The 16,925-nt window shown below is 43.5% G+C and overlaps 1 protein-coding gene across 1 annotated transcript; it reads right to left on the bottom strand.

The window, feature by feature from the left end:
• Positions 1 to 2,293: 2,293 nt before the first annotated feature.
• On the bottom strand, positions 2,294 to 16,912 carry rmi1 (RMI1, RecQ mediated genome instability 1, homolog (S. cerevisiae)). Its single transcript, XM_026186754.2, has 9 exons — positions 16,673 to 16,912; positions 15,210 to 15,419; positions 10,413 to 10,523; positions 9,729 to 9,878; positions 7,459 to 7,529; positions 7,086 to 7,209; positions 5,450 to 5,525; positions 5,068 to 5,257; positions 2,294 to 4,340 (listed from the first exon to the last, which is right to left on the bottom strand). The coding sequence occupies exons 2-9, from the start codon at positions 15,369 to 15,371 to the stop codon at positions 3,185 to 3,187; spliced, it is 2,040 nt and encodes a 679-aa protein (XP_026042539.2). The 5' UTR covers positions 15,372 to 15,419; positions 16,673 to 16,912; the 3' UTR covers positions 2,294 to 3,184.
• Between the last annotated feature and the right edge of the window lie 13 nt (positions 16,913 to 16,925).

Raw genomic sequence — 16,925 nt, forward strand, 5'->3', positions numbered from 1 at the left:
AGGAAAAAAATTTAATAAATAAATAATATAGCGAGTCACACATTCCTGTCACAACTGCTCCAGATGTCCTGCCTTTCCCTCTGGGTTCATACTTTATCGCTCCAATTTCAAACCATCGCTGAATACAGTTTGGAAGAAGATTACTTTGTGTGTTGTACATTATCACTGCAGTGTTGAATAATCCATTGGCTGCCAATGATTTTTTACAGCTTTCTTCTGTAGGATATAAACTGGGTTAGTGTCTGTTTTGAATGTGTTTCCTCCACACAGATGGTCAAGTATGGAGCTAGTATCTATAAGGATTTCTGAATTAAGATATGTTTGGTTTTATAGGATATTGAAACAGTTTTGCGCATTTTATAATTGTTTATGAGCCTCCCAACATAAATGATGGTTAGTTATCAAATTTGATTTCACACTTCCACTTTCGGCTGGTCACCACAGTCCATAGCATCCTTCTCTGTCACACTCCTCCTTCACTATATCCACAGATCTTCTCTAAGGTTTCCTCTTGTACTCTTGCCTGGGAGCTCCAGATCTAAGATCTTTTGCCCTGTGTATATACAACGTCCGTCCTCTGCACATGCCCAAACTACCTTGCCTCTCTAACTTTGTCTTTGAACCGCTCAACCTGAAGCATCCTGCTAATGACCACACCGCTGTGCTACATCTTACTGCCATCTTTTTGTCAAAAATCTAGTTTCATACAATCTTCCCATTTCAACATTTCATCATAAACTTGACTTTATTTTGCATTCCTCCAACCCAAGATTGAAAAACCCGAAAAAAAAAAAAAGGCGTTGGAATTTTTATTATAACTGCTACTAAACATCATACACGTTTTGCTAGAATTTAATAACCTCAGTTTCTTCCAAGTTTTCAGTTTCTTTTTCACTACATTCAGAGGCTCTTCTCAACTTTTTTCCAGAGCATATTATATATATATATATATACATATATATGTATATATATATATATATACATATATATGTATGTATATATATATATATACACACATATATATACACATATATATATATATATATATATATATATATATATATATATATATATATATATATATATATGTGTGTGTGTGTGTGTGTGTGTGTGTGTGTATGTATATATATAATAGTTTCATTAGGAAATAAAGTGAGTTTTAATCATTTACTTACAATATAAACAGTAGGGCTGAAGTCCACATGTAACCTTTATTAAATTGGAGTGAAATTTATTTTATTCGTCCATACTGATATCTATCATCAAGGTAACTGTGTACAATCTCTCCACAGTAATCTGTGACTCTCTAGGGTCAGTGAAGTCAATAAATGAGATGGACCTATTTGCTCTACACTCATATGAAATAAACTTGTATTTTTCATTTAGTAAATAAATCAAAACCTTAAAACTTTGTGTTTAAAACTGAACCTTTTTCTTTAATTGATCGTTCTCTTTAGACTCTTATAGCTCTGGGTAATTAACAGCTATGAGTGAACAACCATTGTGTGATGGAGCTAAATCAGAGACAGCTCTTTAAACTTGATGGTACTTCTAAATTGCACTCATGGTTTCTGTAGCATGACTGCATATAAACAGGAAATAAATGTATTGGGTACTCCTTGTTACTCACCATACAGCCACCCAATAATATCGGGAGCAGACGGCTGGTTTGCTTTCATACCCGGTGAACAAGCACTCCCCTCTCAGTTCATTTACTCTATCACCCAATAGTTATTCCACTTGTATCTCCCTATGGGTTGCTGCTTTCCCCCTTCCTCACTCAGCCCTCCACCAAATTCAGCTTCATTAGCACATAACAGGCTATCAACATGCATAGCAGGGTCCTGATTTAGATGTTCAAGCTGATTAGCTCTTAATGAACCAAGACCGGCTACCTGAATGGAAGTGCACACAGTGGCATAAGACTACAATATACATGCAGGTGCGCTCCCACCACAGAAACACAATTTTAAGGATATAACATACATTTTAATAACCCGTGTTTTGCTCATTATCACACCTAAGAGAAGACGTAGACAAGGCAGAAGAGACACTGAGTAATTTATGTAGCAGAAATTCTTAAACTGTTTCATCTGAAAGTGAGATCTCTGACTCCTCTAAAGAAGCCCAGGTAGTAATTAGAGATACTTTTAAACACTGTGTGCTTAAACAGTGCATATCCAACAGCTGCGTTTGATACAGACCAAATGAAACACGGTGTATCTGTGAGGCAGTCTGCTTTATAACGTTATTCAGCTAAACTGGAAAAAACACAACGCTCAGAAAGGAAAGATAAGCATAGCAACAAGGACGTGCACATTTTTATTAGTCACAGAGCGCAAGACAAAAAAAAATGTATATATAAAAACGTTCAAGATACAGTAAATGCAGACAATGCATTAAATTTGTGGTATGCGCGTTCTTAAGAGATGAAAACAGACGAGACTCTGTAATGAACGGAAATAATCGAAGCTCATGGCCTCTCCTTTATCTTTCTTTCCTCTCATTCTTCTCTGAGGGAGTTTATTAAAGACCCGCATTGCCCTTGGCTATTCAATCACTTTTCAGTAAGAAGTAATGGTTGTACTGAATGAATGCAACGGCTGGCAATTCATTACCACAATCAGACGACTAACACCCCACCCCCCCAACATCCCTCCTCTCATCTTGTGTACTTCGCCCTGCTCTTCGGGTAGTTTTCAGCATTAAGCAGAATTCGGGGCCTTGAAAACCGGGATGTCTGATCTGATTTGCACATAACCACCTTTGTTTGTTGAATCTGTTTAGTGTGCTTGTGAGCAATGCGGCGCATTCTAAGCGGAAAACAACACAATGAATAGATGAATGAAATCCTCAAATGACAAATGGCAGAACGTCACATTCACATGGAGCAGATGGGATGCTGATCATCATTTCACACCTTCTGCTCTCCAAATCTGAAGCAGAAGGGCAGGTTGATCACCAATTAAAATAACTACCTTAGTCTTAAACTAGCGTGATTTTTTTCCTTCCATGCAGCGCAACTATTAGTTTCATTACATGAAAAGAAAACTTTCAAGGCCACTGAGTGATGTTACATCTGCCACAGTTTTGTTGGCAATTTTTTTTATCTCTGCCTAAGAGCAATATACTTTTCCGCTGCCTGCAATTTTCTCATTATCGCCCACTTCCCCTCAACCACTGTTTATTTTCTCCCGTCCCTCACCCTCTGCTCGAGCTCCTGGAGTGTTTTCTCGCTGACGGGGTCCACTTTGGTCACCACCGCTTTCCTGCCCTCCAGTTGAACAATAACAGTCATAATGCAGCACATGTCCACAAGCTCTTCCTGGCATCTCCTCATCCCCGCATCCAGCTCACCTCTCCGAGACGGGTCACGCTTCAGGGCTCCCTTCTCTGCTACCGAGAAGCCCAGAAGGCCTGTCAAAACTTCATTGGACAGCTCCACGTCCAGGTAACCGGTCCCGTCAGATATTGTAGCAGAAACACTCCAAACGCCATTACTGCTGCTCAGTTTTCCCAAGAGAGTCACAATGAAAGCTTTGACATGGATCTCCATGATGTGGAGAAGTGGTTTGGACATTAAATTTTCTAGCAAGCACAAGTATGTAAAGGGTGGAGAGGTCAGAGTGACAGGAGGGACTGTGCTGCCACTCCGAGCATTTTGTTTGGACGACCTTGAAGCTTCTGTTTCGTAGCTAGTGCTCTCGGTGCCTCTACTAGACCTAAGCTGAACAGGGATCTCATTTGGTCCACTAGTCTTCCCACTGGTTTCTGCCTCTTCCAAAATGCAGTCCATATCTTCATCCACAAAATCAATCTCGTCATTAGCAGCCAAATATAATTCACGTGCTGCCTCCGAAGCTGCTGGAGAAAGAAATAGCTCGGGAGTTGTCTTGGTTAACTGCTCTGAAGCTTCTCTAGTGTCCCTTTTCTGTGCGCTGGATCTGGAGTTGATAGACCCAAGTCGTGGCCCAGAGCCACTCAAAGTGCATGATTCAAACAGAGCAGCTTGGGGTTTTGTTGCTCTGTTGGGATTTCCTGTTATTCTGCTGTTCCGTGGTGTGTTTCTGTAACTGCTGTCAGATGGTGTGGGGACACTTTCATTTTCCTGGAAAATCACACTGTCCAGCTCCTCCAGGGGAAGGTCGTCAAAGTCTTCGTCAGGAAAGTCTTCGTCTGCCATGCTGTGATCTTGGATCTGTTGATGAACTGCATCGGGGGGAACTGAGTCAAAGAGGTCAGCTTCCACGTGTTCGTCATCATTTAGGTAACCCTGGTCTAAACCATTTCTGCTGCTTCGGGTCGAGCCACCTCTGTCAGAGCGGGTGGAGAGTTCACTTCTGAAAGACAACAGCAAATTATGTCGGACTGAGTTAACAGGGCTTTTAAATCATCGGGGTTAATCAGCTCACTGTTCAAAGCGCACACAGAAGACTGGACAAAGAAGTTCACACAGACATAAATTTGAAAAAACTGTAGCGACAACACTTTGCATCATCCTATCCTTGAATCTTCGTCATCACAACATTGAAACGATATAACAGCTAAATATGAGACAATGTTATTTCTCTGTGTAAGTCAATGAGGCCAGTGTAAACTAGTGACTCTGCAGTTCATACCTCCTGGAAATAATTGTACCCTGCACAACTCGCTTAGCATTTTACATCATGACATATGAACTGTCTTTTTCCTGCATCTCAAAATGACCGGTGTACGTTCCACTTTATTCTCAGCAGCTTCTGTCTCTTCAGGAAATTGATGAACTTTAAATAAAATGGAAATTGTCGTGACATTTGAATCTACCCTGTGATTTCTCCTCCTGCTGTAGGTATACTGCCTATTTGTTAAGAATGTTGTTCTCGTCACCGGCCGCAGCGACGTAAAGACATTTTATTAGAAAACTTTGTGAAGATGCTGTAAGACGAATGCATTAAAACCATCTTAAAGTCTTTTTTTCCCTGAAGATAAAAGTGATGTTAAAACTAGAAATGCCACGATTTCCACGACAGTGCAAAGTGAGGCTTTGCAGCATCGAAATGTCAAGACATCACATTGTTTACCACCCACCTGGACGAAGCGGCTGGGACAAGGCTCCTGATGGACGAGCTTCTCGAAGACTGAGTGGAAGCCTCATGCAGCGTGCTGTAGCCGCTGTCTCGGGCAGGTTCAACCTGAAGCATTTCAACTTCCTCTTGGGCCTCGAGACTGGCTAACAGCTCTGCATCATCAAGATCCAGATCATCCACTTCCTGGTTACCTTAAAACAAAGAGAAAAAAACAACAACAACATATATGTTAGTATAATTTTAAAAAATGGGCAGGTTAGATTAAAGAAGAAAAGCAAAGCCATATAAGACAGAATGTCTAAATTTCTAATAAAGTGTATGTAGTGTCACATTGTGCCGATGATGGATGATCTTTGAAGATACACAGAGTCTAATACATATACCTTGTTGTTGTGCTGGAGCCTCCTCTCCTTCCTGTTCCTGCTCAGAAAGTCCCAGTGTCCGACACAGCACCCTGCCCTATCACAACAGTATCAAAATAAGCCACTGAATGTGTATGGTGTACTCCATCTTATTGCTATACAAAATCCTATAATATCTTTGTGTGGGCTTTACGTAAAGTTCACAAGCTCCTGACGTTTAAATAGGAGGCAGCCGGTCCGCGACTCTACCTGCCAATTAATGCAGTATAAGACACTCACTCCTAGAATGCCTGGCCATTAAGGGCGTCCCAACATTCCCCCGGTAGGCCAAAACCGAGCTTAAACATAACAACGCGTCCGTTGCATGTGGCGTCTGCCAAAACGCTGAACAACTGCATTCCTAGGGGCCGCGCCCCAGTCCTAATCAAATTTACTTATTTTAAAAGCCTCACTGTGGGTACCCTGCCCTCCAGTTTAATTACCTGAGACCCAAAACCGCGTTTTTGCTACTCAATCAAAACCAAATTATCCCTACACTACCGATTGACTGGCTGGCATTCCCAGTCAACCCACATTTAACCTCTTAAACCGTATTTATTTATTTCCACACACCTTAAACCGTATTAACTTAAACACATAACTTCTTAACTCAAAATTCACCCCCAAAATGAACAACAATGAATTTAATCAGACTACTATGCCCTATTTTACAACTAATTAGTCAAGATCACTATGGACCAACGCCAGAAGCCCAGACCGAGTGAATATTATTTAATTAAATTTAGTTTTAACTTCCAATATAGCGCCTTTGGATAAAAATCAACAGGTGGCACTCACCTTTTCTTATGACGCCTGGCGTCACTCAGACAGGCTGCTGGCCTCCGCCCCTGTTTGTCACCCACACGATAGCTGCAAGCTCCCCTCCTCTCCAACCGGAGTTTCGGCACCAAGTTGTTACGTCTGGTTCGGTTTGGGTAAGAAGGAAAAACAGCCGAGTCCGTGTAGGTGACAAACATAGTGATTTTATTGCACACTTCTAAGACAGAAGCATGGGAAGACAAGCGTACAGCCACAGATCTCCAAAGAGTGGACCGCTCCCCATCCTTATATAACCCATGATCCCATGATGACGTAACACAGTCAGACCTTACTGGAAATGATAACAGTTTTGGGCCTGTTCAGAGAGTTTACCTAATATGGACATCAACTGTTAGTTGTTAGAGAAAACAAGTGTGTATTACATTCGTGCCTTTTGTGAAAGTATATCTGTCCTCAGACGACCCTCCTATTCTTACTAAAGGCCTGTGTACGTGCAGAACTGAACATAGAACCAAGGCAGGGTCCAGCAGGCCCCACCGGCTTCTGAGTGATTACAGAACTGTGAAACAGCTTTAAGCAAATAACATGAATAGTACAGAACAACAATAGACTGATTAAAGTACTGATAATCTGTGTAGATTAATGTTAACATAGATATGGTTCAAAGATTATTCTGTCAACTGGTTCAACAATGGTAAATGATTAATGATTGATACTTCTGATTATAACTGTGATCATAAGAATACAAAATAAAATATCTCCTGGTCACAAGTTTTATACAAGAAAAGAGAAATCAGAAGAAATGAGACAAAACGTATGAGAAATCGTTAGAGGTTACCTGGTTATTCCTGTCCACCAGGTCTTCGACCTCACCACCGAGGATTTTGATGTTGGACGGCCCCAAAAGCAAAACACCAAGTCTGCAAACTATCTTTCCTTGCAGCTGCAGCTTTGCACCGGGCCTGCAAGAGTCAGCAACATTTCAGGAAAATGTCTAGTTCTTATTTTTAATTAACAATAACAACAACATTTCATCCATTTCTCATTGTGCTTGGATACTTGTGTTTCTATAAAACTCGAGGCAATATTGTTAGGAGGAAAAGACTTTTATTTCATTTTAGGCAGACATGTGCCCTTTAAAATGTTTTCAAATAACTAGCAGTAAAAAGACACGATATTGCAGTAACATGTTTTACAGCTCAATCCTTAACCTGAGTGCCGCGCTGAGAGCAGGGATTGGCTGATGCTCCATAGCCTCCAGGCTCTGAACTCCATCTGTCACCTGTGCAATCAAACATGTTTGATCAGAAAACACGTAAGTAATAAAAAGATTATGATGACATTTATGCAAATCTATAAGAAAAGTGTGTTTGTCTTTTTGTGTGAATTAAACAGATTAAAAGACAGTTGTGTGAATTTTTCAGTTCATTTTCTGCAGTAATCTGAGACCCCGTGGGCTGTTGTCTGGAGGCTCTCATAAATATGTGAGGGTTTGGATTTAGACAGAAATATCTGGGCCAAAACTTAACAGCTCTGTAACTGCTCTTTACTTATGAATGTAGACGTATTAAGGCATAAAGGAAAATTAGAAAAACAAAAAAAACATAGTAGATGATTTGTGCATTTGTGTAAGTTAGCATATTTAATTTAATTTACAATTTCACTAAATAAGGGAAATATGACTATCTAAAATTTTTAAAAATAAACTGAGTTCAATTAGACTGGCCACAACCAGGTTTACTGCCAAACCTGCTAAATCAAGAAATGATTTAAATTAACACAATCTAAAGAAACTCAAAACAGCTGAGAAACAAAACATTGACATCTATCAGTCTGGAAATGATTACAAAACCATTTCTAAAGTTTATCCACAAATGGAGAAAACATGGAACAGTGGTGAACCTTCCCAGAAGTGGATGGTCTGCTAAAATTACTCTAAGAGCTCACCGACAGCTCATCCAGGAGACTCCAGAACAACATCTATTTTGGGATGTATGTACATATTTTGGGGGGAAAAAGTCTGTGGACTGATGAGAGAAAAGTTGAACTTTGTGGAAGGTTTGAGTCTCGTTACATCTGGTGTGAAACTAACACAGCATTTCATAAGAACAAAATCGTACCAGCGGTCAAACATGGTGGTGGTAGTGTAATGGTCTGGGGCTGTTTTGCTGCTTCAGGATGACTTGCAGTCAATGATTGAACCATGAATTCTGATCTCTACCAGAAAATCCTGAAGGAGAATGTCCTTCCATCAGTTTGATCCTAAACATGTGAGCCAATCATCCTCTGAATGACTCAAAAAAAAAAAAAAAAGTCTGGTCTTATAATAACTCTGGATACTGTAGCATAACTTTAAACAGGTCAATGATACTCAAAAACCCTCCGGTGTGGCTGAATGATAATAACTCTGAAAAGATGAGGGGCCAAAATTCCTCCACAGTGATGTGAACAACTCACTCAGTTATCACAAACATTTGATTGCAGTTCTTGGTGACAAAGGTGTCACAGCCAGCTATGACATTTAGGGGCAATTATTTTTTCACACACAGTTCTAAAACAGTAATTTATATTTACTAAGTTTATGTTTGTCTAAAAATGCAAAATTGTTTGATGATCTGAAACATGCCAGCGTGACAAATATGCAAGAAAAGAAAAGAAAAGGAAATTGTGAATAATAAAAAATTTTCCACAGCACTGTAGGTTGTTTAGACTCTAAAACCCATGTAGACTGATTCAGTATGGAAATAACTGTTATTTCGATTTCTTTTAATATGATTATACACGCTGGCTGCCCTGTCCTAGTCAAAGCTAATCTACGACTCTTTGATCAAAAATGGTCTGAGAAACAGTTAAAAAAGTCACAGCAACGTTTCTAAGCAACACCTGCACTGTTCTTTAAGAAAAGAAAAAAAACATACACTGAAAAGTATATTACTTATGGTGGAAATTAGAGTCTGCCTCATATATTCCTGCAATTTACTCTTTCATATGCTCTCACTGATGGTACCGTCCGCTCTGATTCAGTCAGGAAGAGAAGCAGAATTATTCCACTCAACCAAACATACAAAGATAAAGTCTGGTCACAGATAAGTGCTGGACACACTGCGTGCCACTGCAGTCAAGACGAGTCCAGACAATATTTTCTATTAACAACACAGTTTAAAGCTCTGTCTCTACGGGAAGTGCCTGAATGTTTTTCTGTTTGTCTGTGAGACGCTGAAAAGCTACTAAGACACAGACAAACGCAGGATGCTGGATGATGCAAAAGCCAAAGCTTTAAAATGAAATTTTATGTTTTAAATCTGCAATTTTTGATCTCCCTTTTGTGACCCAAGAAGACAACTAGTATCATCACATATTCAACATCTGCTTTTTAAGGTTAACGCTGTTATTTACATAAAGGCATTCATTCAAAAGGCTTTTACTGAAACTCAATTGAGATTTTTTTTAATGGCAACTATGATTCACATAAGACTCTGACCTGCAGTAGAAGCATACGGGTGGGTTTGGCTTCCCAGGGCCTCTGGGTGGTCTGTGTGACTGCAGACACCTCGTCATTGACACAATCTGTGCCCCTCCACTTCTGCAGCTGACCATACGCCGGCTGACTGATGTCCAATAATGAGTCGACCTAAAACAGAGTTGGACCTCTTGTCATGTTTCCATTTGCGTGCACGATGATCAACCGAGCGTTGGTGTCACCAGCAAGGTGAGTTATCTGTATGCACAGCCCAAATTAATCATCACCATTAACTCAAGCGCTATATTTCCTCAAGAGCTTGCTTTGCAATTTTTTTCCCTCTCCGATGCAGGCAAAAAAGCCACAAAAGCAAAAGTAACAACAATAACAAATGTACACACAATACACACAAAAACTCCAATTTTAGACTACTTTCAAAAATCACGGGTCAGTTAAATAAATGCAGCAGGAACGCCTAAATACCCCCCTCCCAATGTGAAAAGCTGAGTGACTTGCCTTTATGTGATTTAGCTCAGGTTTTATGCTGTTGGTACACATATTGTTCTCAGCCTATTGTTTGCTGTTTTTACATGCTTTTTTTTTTATTTGGTTTTTTTTTTGTTGAAAATATGATCAGAACTGTCCCCAACAACAAAAAGAATAAATAAAGAAACTGGATGAACTATGTAACATGAAAGTTTGTACCTGGACGCAGAAGTTGCCACTGAGCTCAGTCTTCTGGGCTTCAGCGAGCCCTTCTGGCAGGACAGGAAAGTCCAGGTCTCTGAGGTCTGTTAACAGCCATTGGTCCAGCGCCTGAAAAACCACATCAAGCAGTGAGATTCATTTTTGGTTCACTTACTGTCATTCAGCAGCAGTTACACATAGAGTGGACCTATTATGTTCACTTCCAGTCCCATAATTTATTCTTTTGTTATATGTATATGTATTTTAAATGACACACAGTTAAAACAACCCTTTATTTTAAAGGAAGCTTTAGTGCAAAGCTACCTGCAGATACCGGTGACTCAGATCCAGGAAGAAAAAGTAGAAACTCTACAGAAAAATGATTTAACAGAGTAAGAAAGAAATGTCACAGGGATTTGGATGAATTCAGTGCGTCGGTAGTGTTAGCAATGCCTGCAGATATTTTATTTCTTGTTTATAATATGAACGCGCTCTACAGAGTTGAGATCTCAGGACCACTTGAATGAACCGGCATGCTGCTGAAACCATGAGGTGATGATTTGTGCCTTGAAAAAAACAAAACAAAACACAAGAAACTTTGTCCTCTTCCAAGCATGTAGTGGAAAAAAAAAAACAACAAAAAAAGACAACTTTGGCCAAAAAGGAGCACAGCTGTTCAACAACAATATTTTGGTACACTGTGTCATACAAATGATGCGTCAATACAGGGAAATATTCCCCACATGACGCCACCGCAAGCTGCGACAGCTGACGCCGAGTAGGATGGAATCATGCTGCCATCAGCTTGTTGTAACAGAAACCAGGATTTGTCAGACCAGAATGTGTCCTTTCACTCTTCAGTCACCCACATTTGCTCATTATTACCTACTCTAGCATGAGCTCCTTGTTCTCAGCTAACAGTGATAGAAATGTGTATGGTCTTGGGCTTCTGTTTCTTGGTTATCAGCCCCAGGGTTGTTTGAGTTTTGCCTTCTGCTAGCTGCATATTTGCAGTATGAAGATCACATGAATGCAAAAAAGGAAGAGACACCGAACTAACTGCTGTGTCACAGATGTTATTCAGCTCAGACTGGGTTATTCTACCAAGAGTGATAAAATGTGCATGAACCACATCAAATCCACATGTTCACATCGAAGCCAGTAACCATCTTTGAGTCAAAAGTGGGGTAACCATCCACCCCGTGACCACCTTCTATCATGTGGCCCATACTTAACCCATGTCATAATAAGTGAGCGAACATCTTATAAGACAATAAGTGGAAACAAGATCTCTTAATCTATACTGGAGTTTCTGGAGCTGTGGAGAATTATCCAGAAACAGGTAGGAAAGGAATCCTTAGACTTTTGTTGACAAAAACAAAGCATTTGATTTCTGTCTATCGAGTTGTACACTGCTCCTCCTTGAATCACTACCTTATCGTGGTGGAGGGGTTTGTGTGTCCCAGGGATCCCAGGGGCTATGTTGTCTGGGGGCTTTTGCCCCCTGGTAGGGTCTCCCATGGCAAACTGGCCCTGGGTGAGGGACCAGACAAAGAGCGATTCATAAGACCCTTATGAAAAGGACACCGAGGGAACAGTTTACCCTGCCCGGGATAGGGTTACCGGGGCCCCGCCCTGGAGCCAGGCCCGGGGAGGGTGCCCGAGGGCGAGCGTCTGGTGGCCGGGCCTTAGTCCATGGGGCCCGGCCGGGCACAGCCCGAAGAGGAGACATGGGCCCATCCTCCCACAGGAGGCGCCATAGGGGTCGGGTGCATTGTGTGCCGGGTGGCGGCCAGGAGCGGAGGCCCTGGCGGACTGACCCCCGGCTGCCAAGACTGGCAATAGGGACATGGAATGTCACCTCTCTGGTGGGGAAGGAGCCTGAGTTAGTGCGTGAGGTTGAGAGGTACCGGCTAGATATAGTCGGGCTCACCTCTACGCATGGCTTGGGCTCTGGAACCAGTCTCCTGGAGAGGGGCTGGACTCTGTCTCAGTCTGGAGTTGCCCCTGGTGAGAGGCGGCGGGCTGGGGTGGGTATTCTAATATCCCCTCGGCTTGCTGCCGGTACGTTGGGGTTTTTCCCGGTGGACGAGAGGGTTTGTTCCCTGCGCCTTAGGGTCGGGGAACGGGTCCTGACTGTCATCTGCGCTTATGCGCCGAGTGGCAGTTCAGAGTACCCAGCCTTCTTAGAGTCCCGGGGGGGGGGGGGGGGGGGGGGGGGGGTACTGGAGGGTGCTCCACCTGGAGACTCTGTTGTCCTGCTGGGAGACTTCAATGCTCACGTGGGTAACGACAGCGAGACCTGGAGGGGCGTGATTGGGAGGAACGGCCTCCCTGATCTGAACCCGAGCGGTGCTTTGTTATTGGACTTCTGTGCTAATCACAGTTTGGCCATAACGAACACCCTGTTCGAACATAAGAGTGTCCATAAGTGCACGTGGCACCAGGACGCTCTAGGCCGTAGGTCGATGATCGATTTTGTAATCGTATCAGCAGACCTGTGACCATATGTTCTGGACACTCGGGTAAAGAGAGGGGCTGAGCTGTCAACTGATCACCACCTGGTGGTGAGTTGGATCAGGTGGCGGGGGAGGACGTTGGACAGACCTGGTGCACCTAAACGCGTAGTGAGGGTGTGCTGGGAACGTCTAGCAGAGGCCCCAGTCCGCGAGATCTTCAACGCACACCTCCGGCAGAGCTTCAACAGCATTCCGAGGGAGACTGGGGACATTGAGTCCGAATGGACCATGTTCAGCGTCTCCATTGCCGAAGCTGCTGCATTGAGCTGCGGCCGCAAGGTGGTTGGTGCCTGCCGTGGTGGTAATCCCCGAACCAAATGGTGGACACCAGAGGTGAAGGGAGCCACCAGGCTGAAGAAGGAGTCCTATCGGGCTTGGTTAGCCTGTGGGACTCCGGAGGCAGCCGACAGGTATCGACAGGCCAAGCGGAATGCGGCTCGGGCAGTGGCTGAAGCAAAAACTCGGGTGTGGGAGGAGTTCGGAGAGGCCATGGAAAAAGACTTTCGGACTGCCTCGAAGAGATTCTGGCAAACCGTCAGACGTCTCAGGAGGGGAAAGTGGTGCTCTACCTGCACTGTGTATAGTGCTGGCGGAGCGCTGCTGACGTCGACTGAGAAAATTGTCAGGCGGTGGAAGGAATACTTCGAGGACCTCCTTAATCCCACTGACACGTCTTCCGAGGAGGAAGCAGAGTCTGGGGATGAGGGGAATGACCCGCCAATTTCCGGGGGCGAGGTCACTGAGGCAGTTAAACAACTCCTTGGTGGCAGAGCCCCTGGTGTTGATGAGGTCCGCCCCGAGTTCCTGAAGGCTCTGGACGTTGTAGGGCTGTCCTGGTTGACACGCCTCTGCAATGTTGCGTGGAGATCAGGGGCAGTACCTGTGGACTGGCAGACCGGGGTGGTGGTCCCCTCTTTAAGAAGGGGGACCGGAGGGTGTGTTCCAACTACAGGGGGATCACACTCCTCAGCCTCCCTGGGAAAGTCTATGCCAGGGTGCTGGAAAGGAGAGTTCGTCCGTTAGTCGAACCTCGGATACAGGAGGAACAATGCGGTTTTCGTCCTGGTCGCGGAACACTGGACCAGCTCTTTATCCTCTCCAGGATACTTGAGGGTGCATGGGAGTTTGCCCAACCAGTCTACATGTGTTTTGTGGACTTGGAGAAGGCATTCGACCGTGTCCCTCGGGGTGTCCTGTGGGAGGTGTTGCGGGAATATGGGGTGTCTGGCCCATTGCTACGGACCATTCGATCCCTATACAACCGTTGCAAGAGCTTGGTTCGCATTGCCGGCAATAAGTTGGACTCGTTCCCAGTGGGTGATGGGCTCCGCCAGGGCTGCCCTTTGTCTCCGGTTCTGTTCATAATTTTTATGGACAGGATTTCTAGGCGCAGCCAAGTGACGGAGGGCTTTCGCTTTGGTGGCCTCAGAATCTCATCTCTGATTTTTGCTGATGATGTGGTTCTGTTGGCTTCATCGGGTGAGGGCCTCCAGCTCGCACTGGAACGGTTCGCAGCCGAGTGTGAAGCAGCGGGAATGAGGATCAGCACCTCCAAATCTGAGGCCATGGTTCTCAGCCGGAAAAGGGTGGAGTGCCCACTCTGGGTCGGGGATGAGTTCCTGCCCCAAGTGGAGGAGTTCAAGTATCTCGGGGTCTTGTTCGCGAGTGATGGGAGAAGGGAGCCGGAGATCGACAGACGGATTGGGGCTGCAGCTGCAGTAATGCGGACGCTGCACCGGTCCGTCGTGGTGAAGAGGGAGCTGAGTGTAAAAGCGAAGCTCTCAATTTACCGGTCGATCTGCGTCCCTACCCTCACCTATGGCCACGAGCTGTGGGTAGTGACCGAAAGAACGAGATCGCAGATACAAGCGGCAGAAATGAGCTTCCTCCGAAGGGTGGCTGGCCTCTCCCTTAGAGATAGGGTGAGAAGTTCGGCCATCCGGGAGGGGCTCAGAGTAGAGCAGCTGCTGCTCCACATCGAAAGGAGCCAGCTGAGGTGGTTCGGGCATCTGACAAGGATGCCCCCTGGGCGCCTCCTGGGTGAGGTGTTCCAGGCATGTCCCACCGGGAGGAGGCCCCGGGGCAGACCCAGGACACGCTGGAGAGATTATATCTCTCGGCTGGCCTGGGAACGCCTTGGTATTCCCCCGGATAAGCTGGAGGAGGTGGCTGGGGAGAGGGAGGTCTGGGCCTCTTTGCTTAGGCTGCTGCCCCCGCGACCCGGCCCCGGATAAAGCGGATGAAGATGGATGGATGGATGGAGTTGTACACTGAGACAGTCGCACATCCTGCCTACCTGCTGGTTGGTTTGCTGCTGTGACAGATGAGCTTCTCCTCCTGCCTCTCCTTGTAGCCACTCCACACAGGCTTCTAGCCAGGCAAAGGGCACCTGGACATGCCAGGAGGACTGCAGCCATGCTTGGGTAGCACGGACCACTGCCTGAATCCCAGGAGTCATCTCTTCCTCTAAGTGTATTTGGCTCTCTTCTGCTTTTCCAGCTGCTTTCTGTCAGAATATACAGACTGCTTTAGCCACATTCTTATTCCGAAGCTGCTTTAGCCACATTATTTCAATTCAGGTATTCATATCATAGTCGCACTTCTCATTAATTACTCAATAACACATTTAGAGTTTTAATCATTCACAGTTTTTATTGTCATTCAGTCAATGAGTCACTGATGCATTGACTGAACAAAATTATGTGTGCAGAAAAAAAACACACAAAATCACAACAAAAGGTTAAAAAGACTGTAGTGTAACTGTCTATTACACAGTAAACACTAAAAAAAATTAATTAAGATGGTAGTGAAGAATAAAAAAATAAAAAATTTATTTACAAAAATATGTAAGTGTATAGCTGAGGTGTCTGGTGGTGGTCAGGTAAAAAAAATGCAACACAGTAGTTATCTGTAGTGCACCGTTTGTTTGTTTGTTTGTTTTACTTAATGTAGTTTTAACTTGACTGTATTGTAAGTGCAAAATATGAGAAGAGATAAAATTCTACATTTAATTTACAATGATCCCTGAGCTGAGTCCCCAGTGACCCATGACGGATTAATACTTAAGCTGTGTTTTAACATGTTCGTTTTTAAATGAAGCCTCTTAGAATAAATTTAGCCTTGCAGTTTATCTTATTTTGTTTTCTAAGTGAGTACTCCAAATGGGCAAAAAATTAATAATAATTCAAGGTAAAGTGTTGAATGTTAACCCTCACTAGATTGCAGGATGAGCTTTTTTGCACACTAGTCTCTTTGTAAAGCCCTCAAACCACTGGGACCATTTAGAAAAAACTGTTTTATAACAAGAACATAATATTATTGTATCTGATTGTTTTCTTGGGTTATTTGAACAAGGTAACCACACTGTCCCTGTACATGATCTTAAGCAGACGTAAACAGATGTTGCAGGACTGAACGGTTTATTAATTTTAAATTGAAATCGCCAATGAAAACAGTTCAATTACGACAAATATTTCGGATGTCTTTATCATTATCATTACCTTACAAAAATTATGTTTATGTCTTGCAGGTATTTCATGCAGTTGTGCTTTTAAACGTAAAGTATGAAAAACAAATGAAATTCAGCTTTGAGAATATGCATTTCAAATCAAATCGGGACTGCGAAAATATCAGAAAAATTATATATTTTTCCCAACATTGTCCAGCCCTGCTGTTGGAGAGCATGAAAGAGATATCGGGTAAGAAAAACTTTACCAAATAAAAGTGTTTATAACCATTTAGCTGGTATGTATATGTTACCTGAGAAGCACGGGGGCAGACTCGTCCATCAAGTATTGCACAAGTAGGTAGAAAGGCGCCAAAGTTGATTAACCCAGCCTACTTATATAACAAACCTGAACACAAGCATCCAGCAGCAGAGGTCCCTACTCACAACAGAAGGCCTTAAACCAAACACTCGTGTCGGAAAAACGTGACCATTAGCCTTGCAAATTGCATCTTTCTAAACTGGAATAACTAGAAGGGCCACAGTTAACAGTCGATCCATGTCCGG

This window comes from Astatotilapia calliptera, chromosome 12 (genome assembly GCF_964374335.1).
Source record: "Astatotilapia calliptera chromosome 12, fAstCal68.1, whole genome shotgun sequence".
NCBI classification, from domain to species: domain Eukaryota; kingdom Metazoa; phylum Chordata; class Actinopteri; order Cichliformes; family Cichlidae; genus Astatotilapia; species Astatotilapia calliptera.

Excerpts from the sequence above, each read along its gene's own strand:
- rmi1 (XM_026186754.2), bottom strand. The coding sequence starts at position 15,371 with ATGACTCCTGGGATTCAGGCAGTGGTCCGTGCTACCCAAGCATGGCTG. Across the intron at positions 10,524-15,209 it reads AGCAGCAAACCAACCAGCAG|GCGCTGGACCAATGGCTGTT; the intron begins GTAGGCAGGATG and ends GTGGTTTTTCAG. Across the intron at positions 7,210-7,458 it reads GCTCTCAGCGCGGCACTCAG|GCCCGGTGCAAAGCTGCAGC; the intron begins GTTAAGGATTGA and ends TGACTCTTGCAG.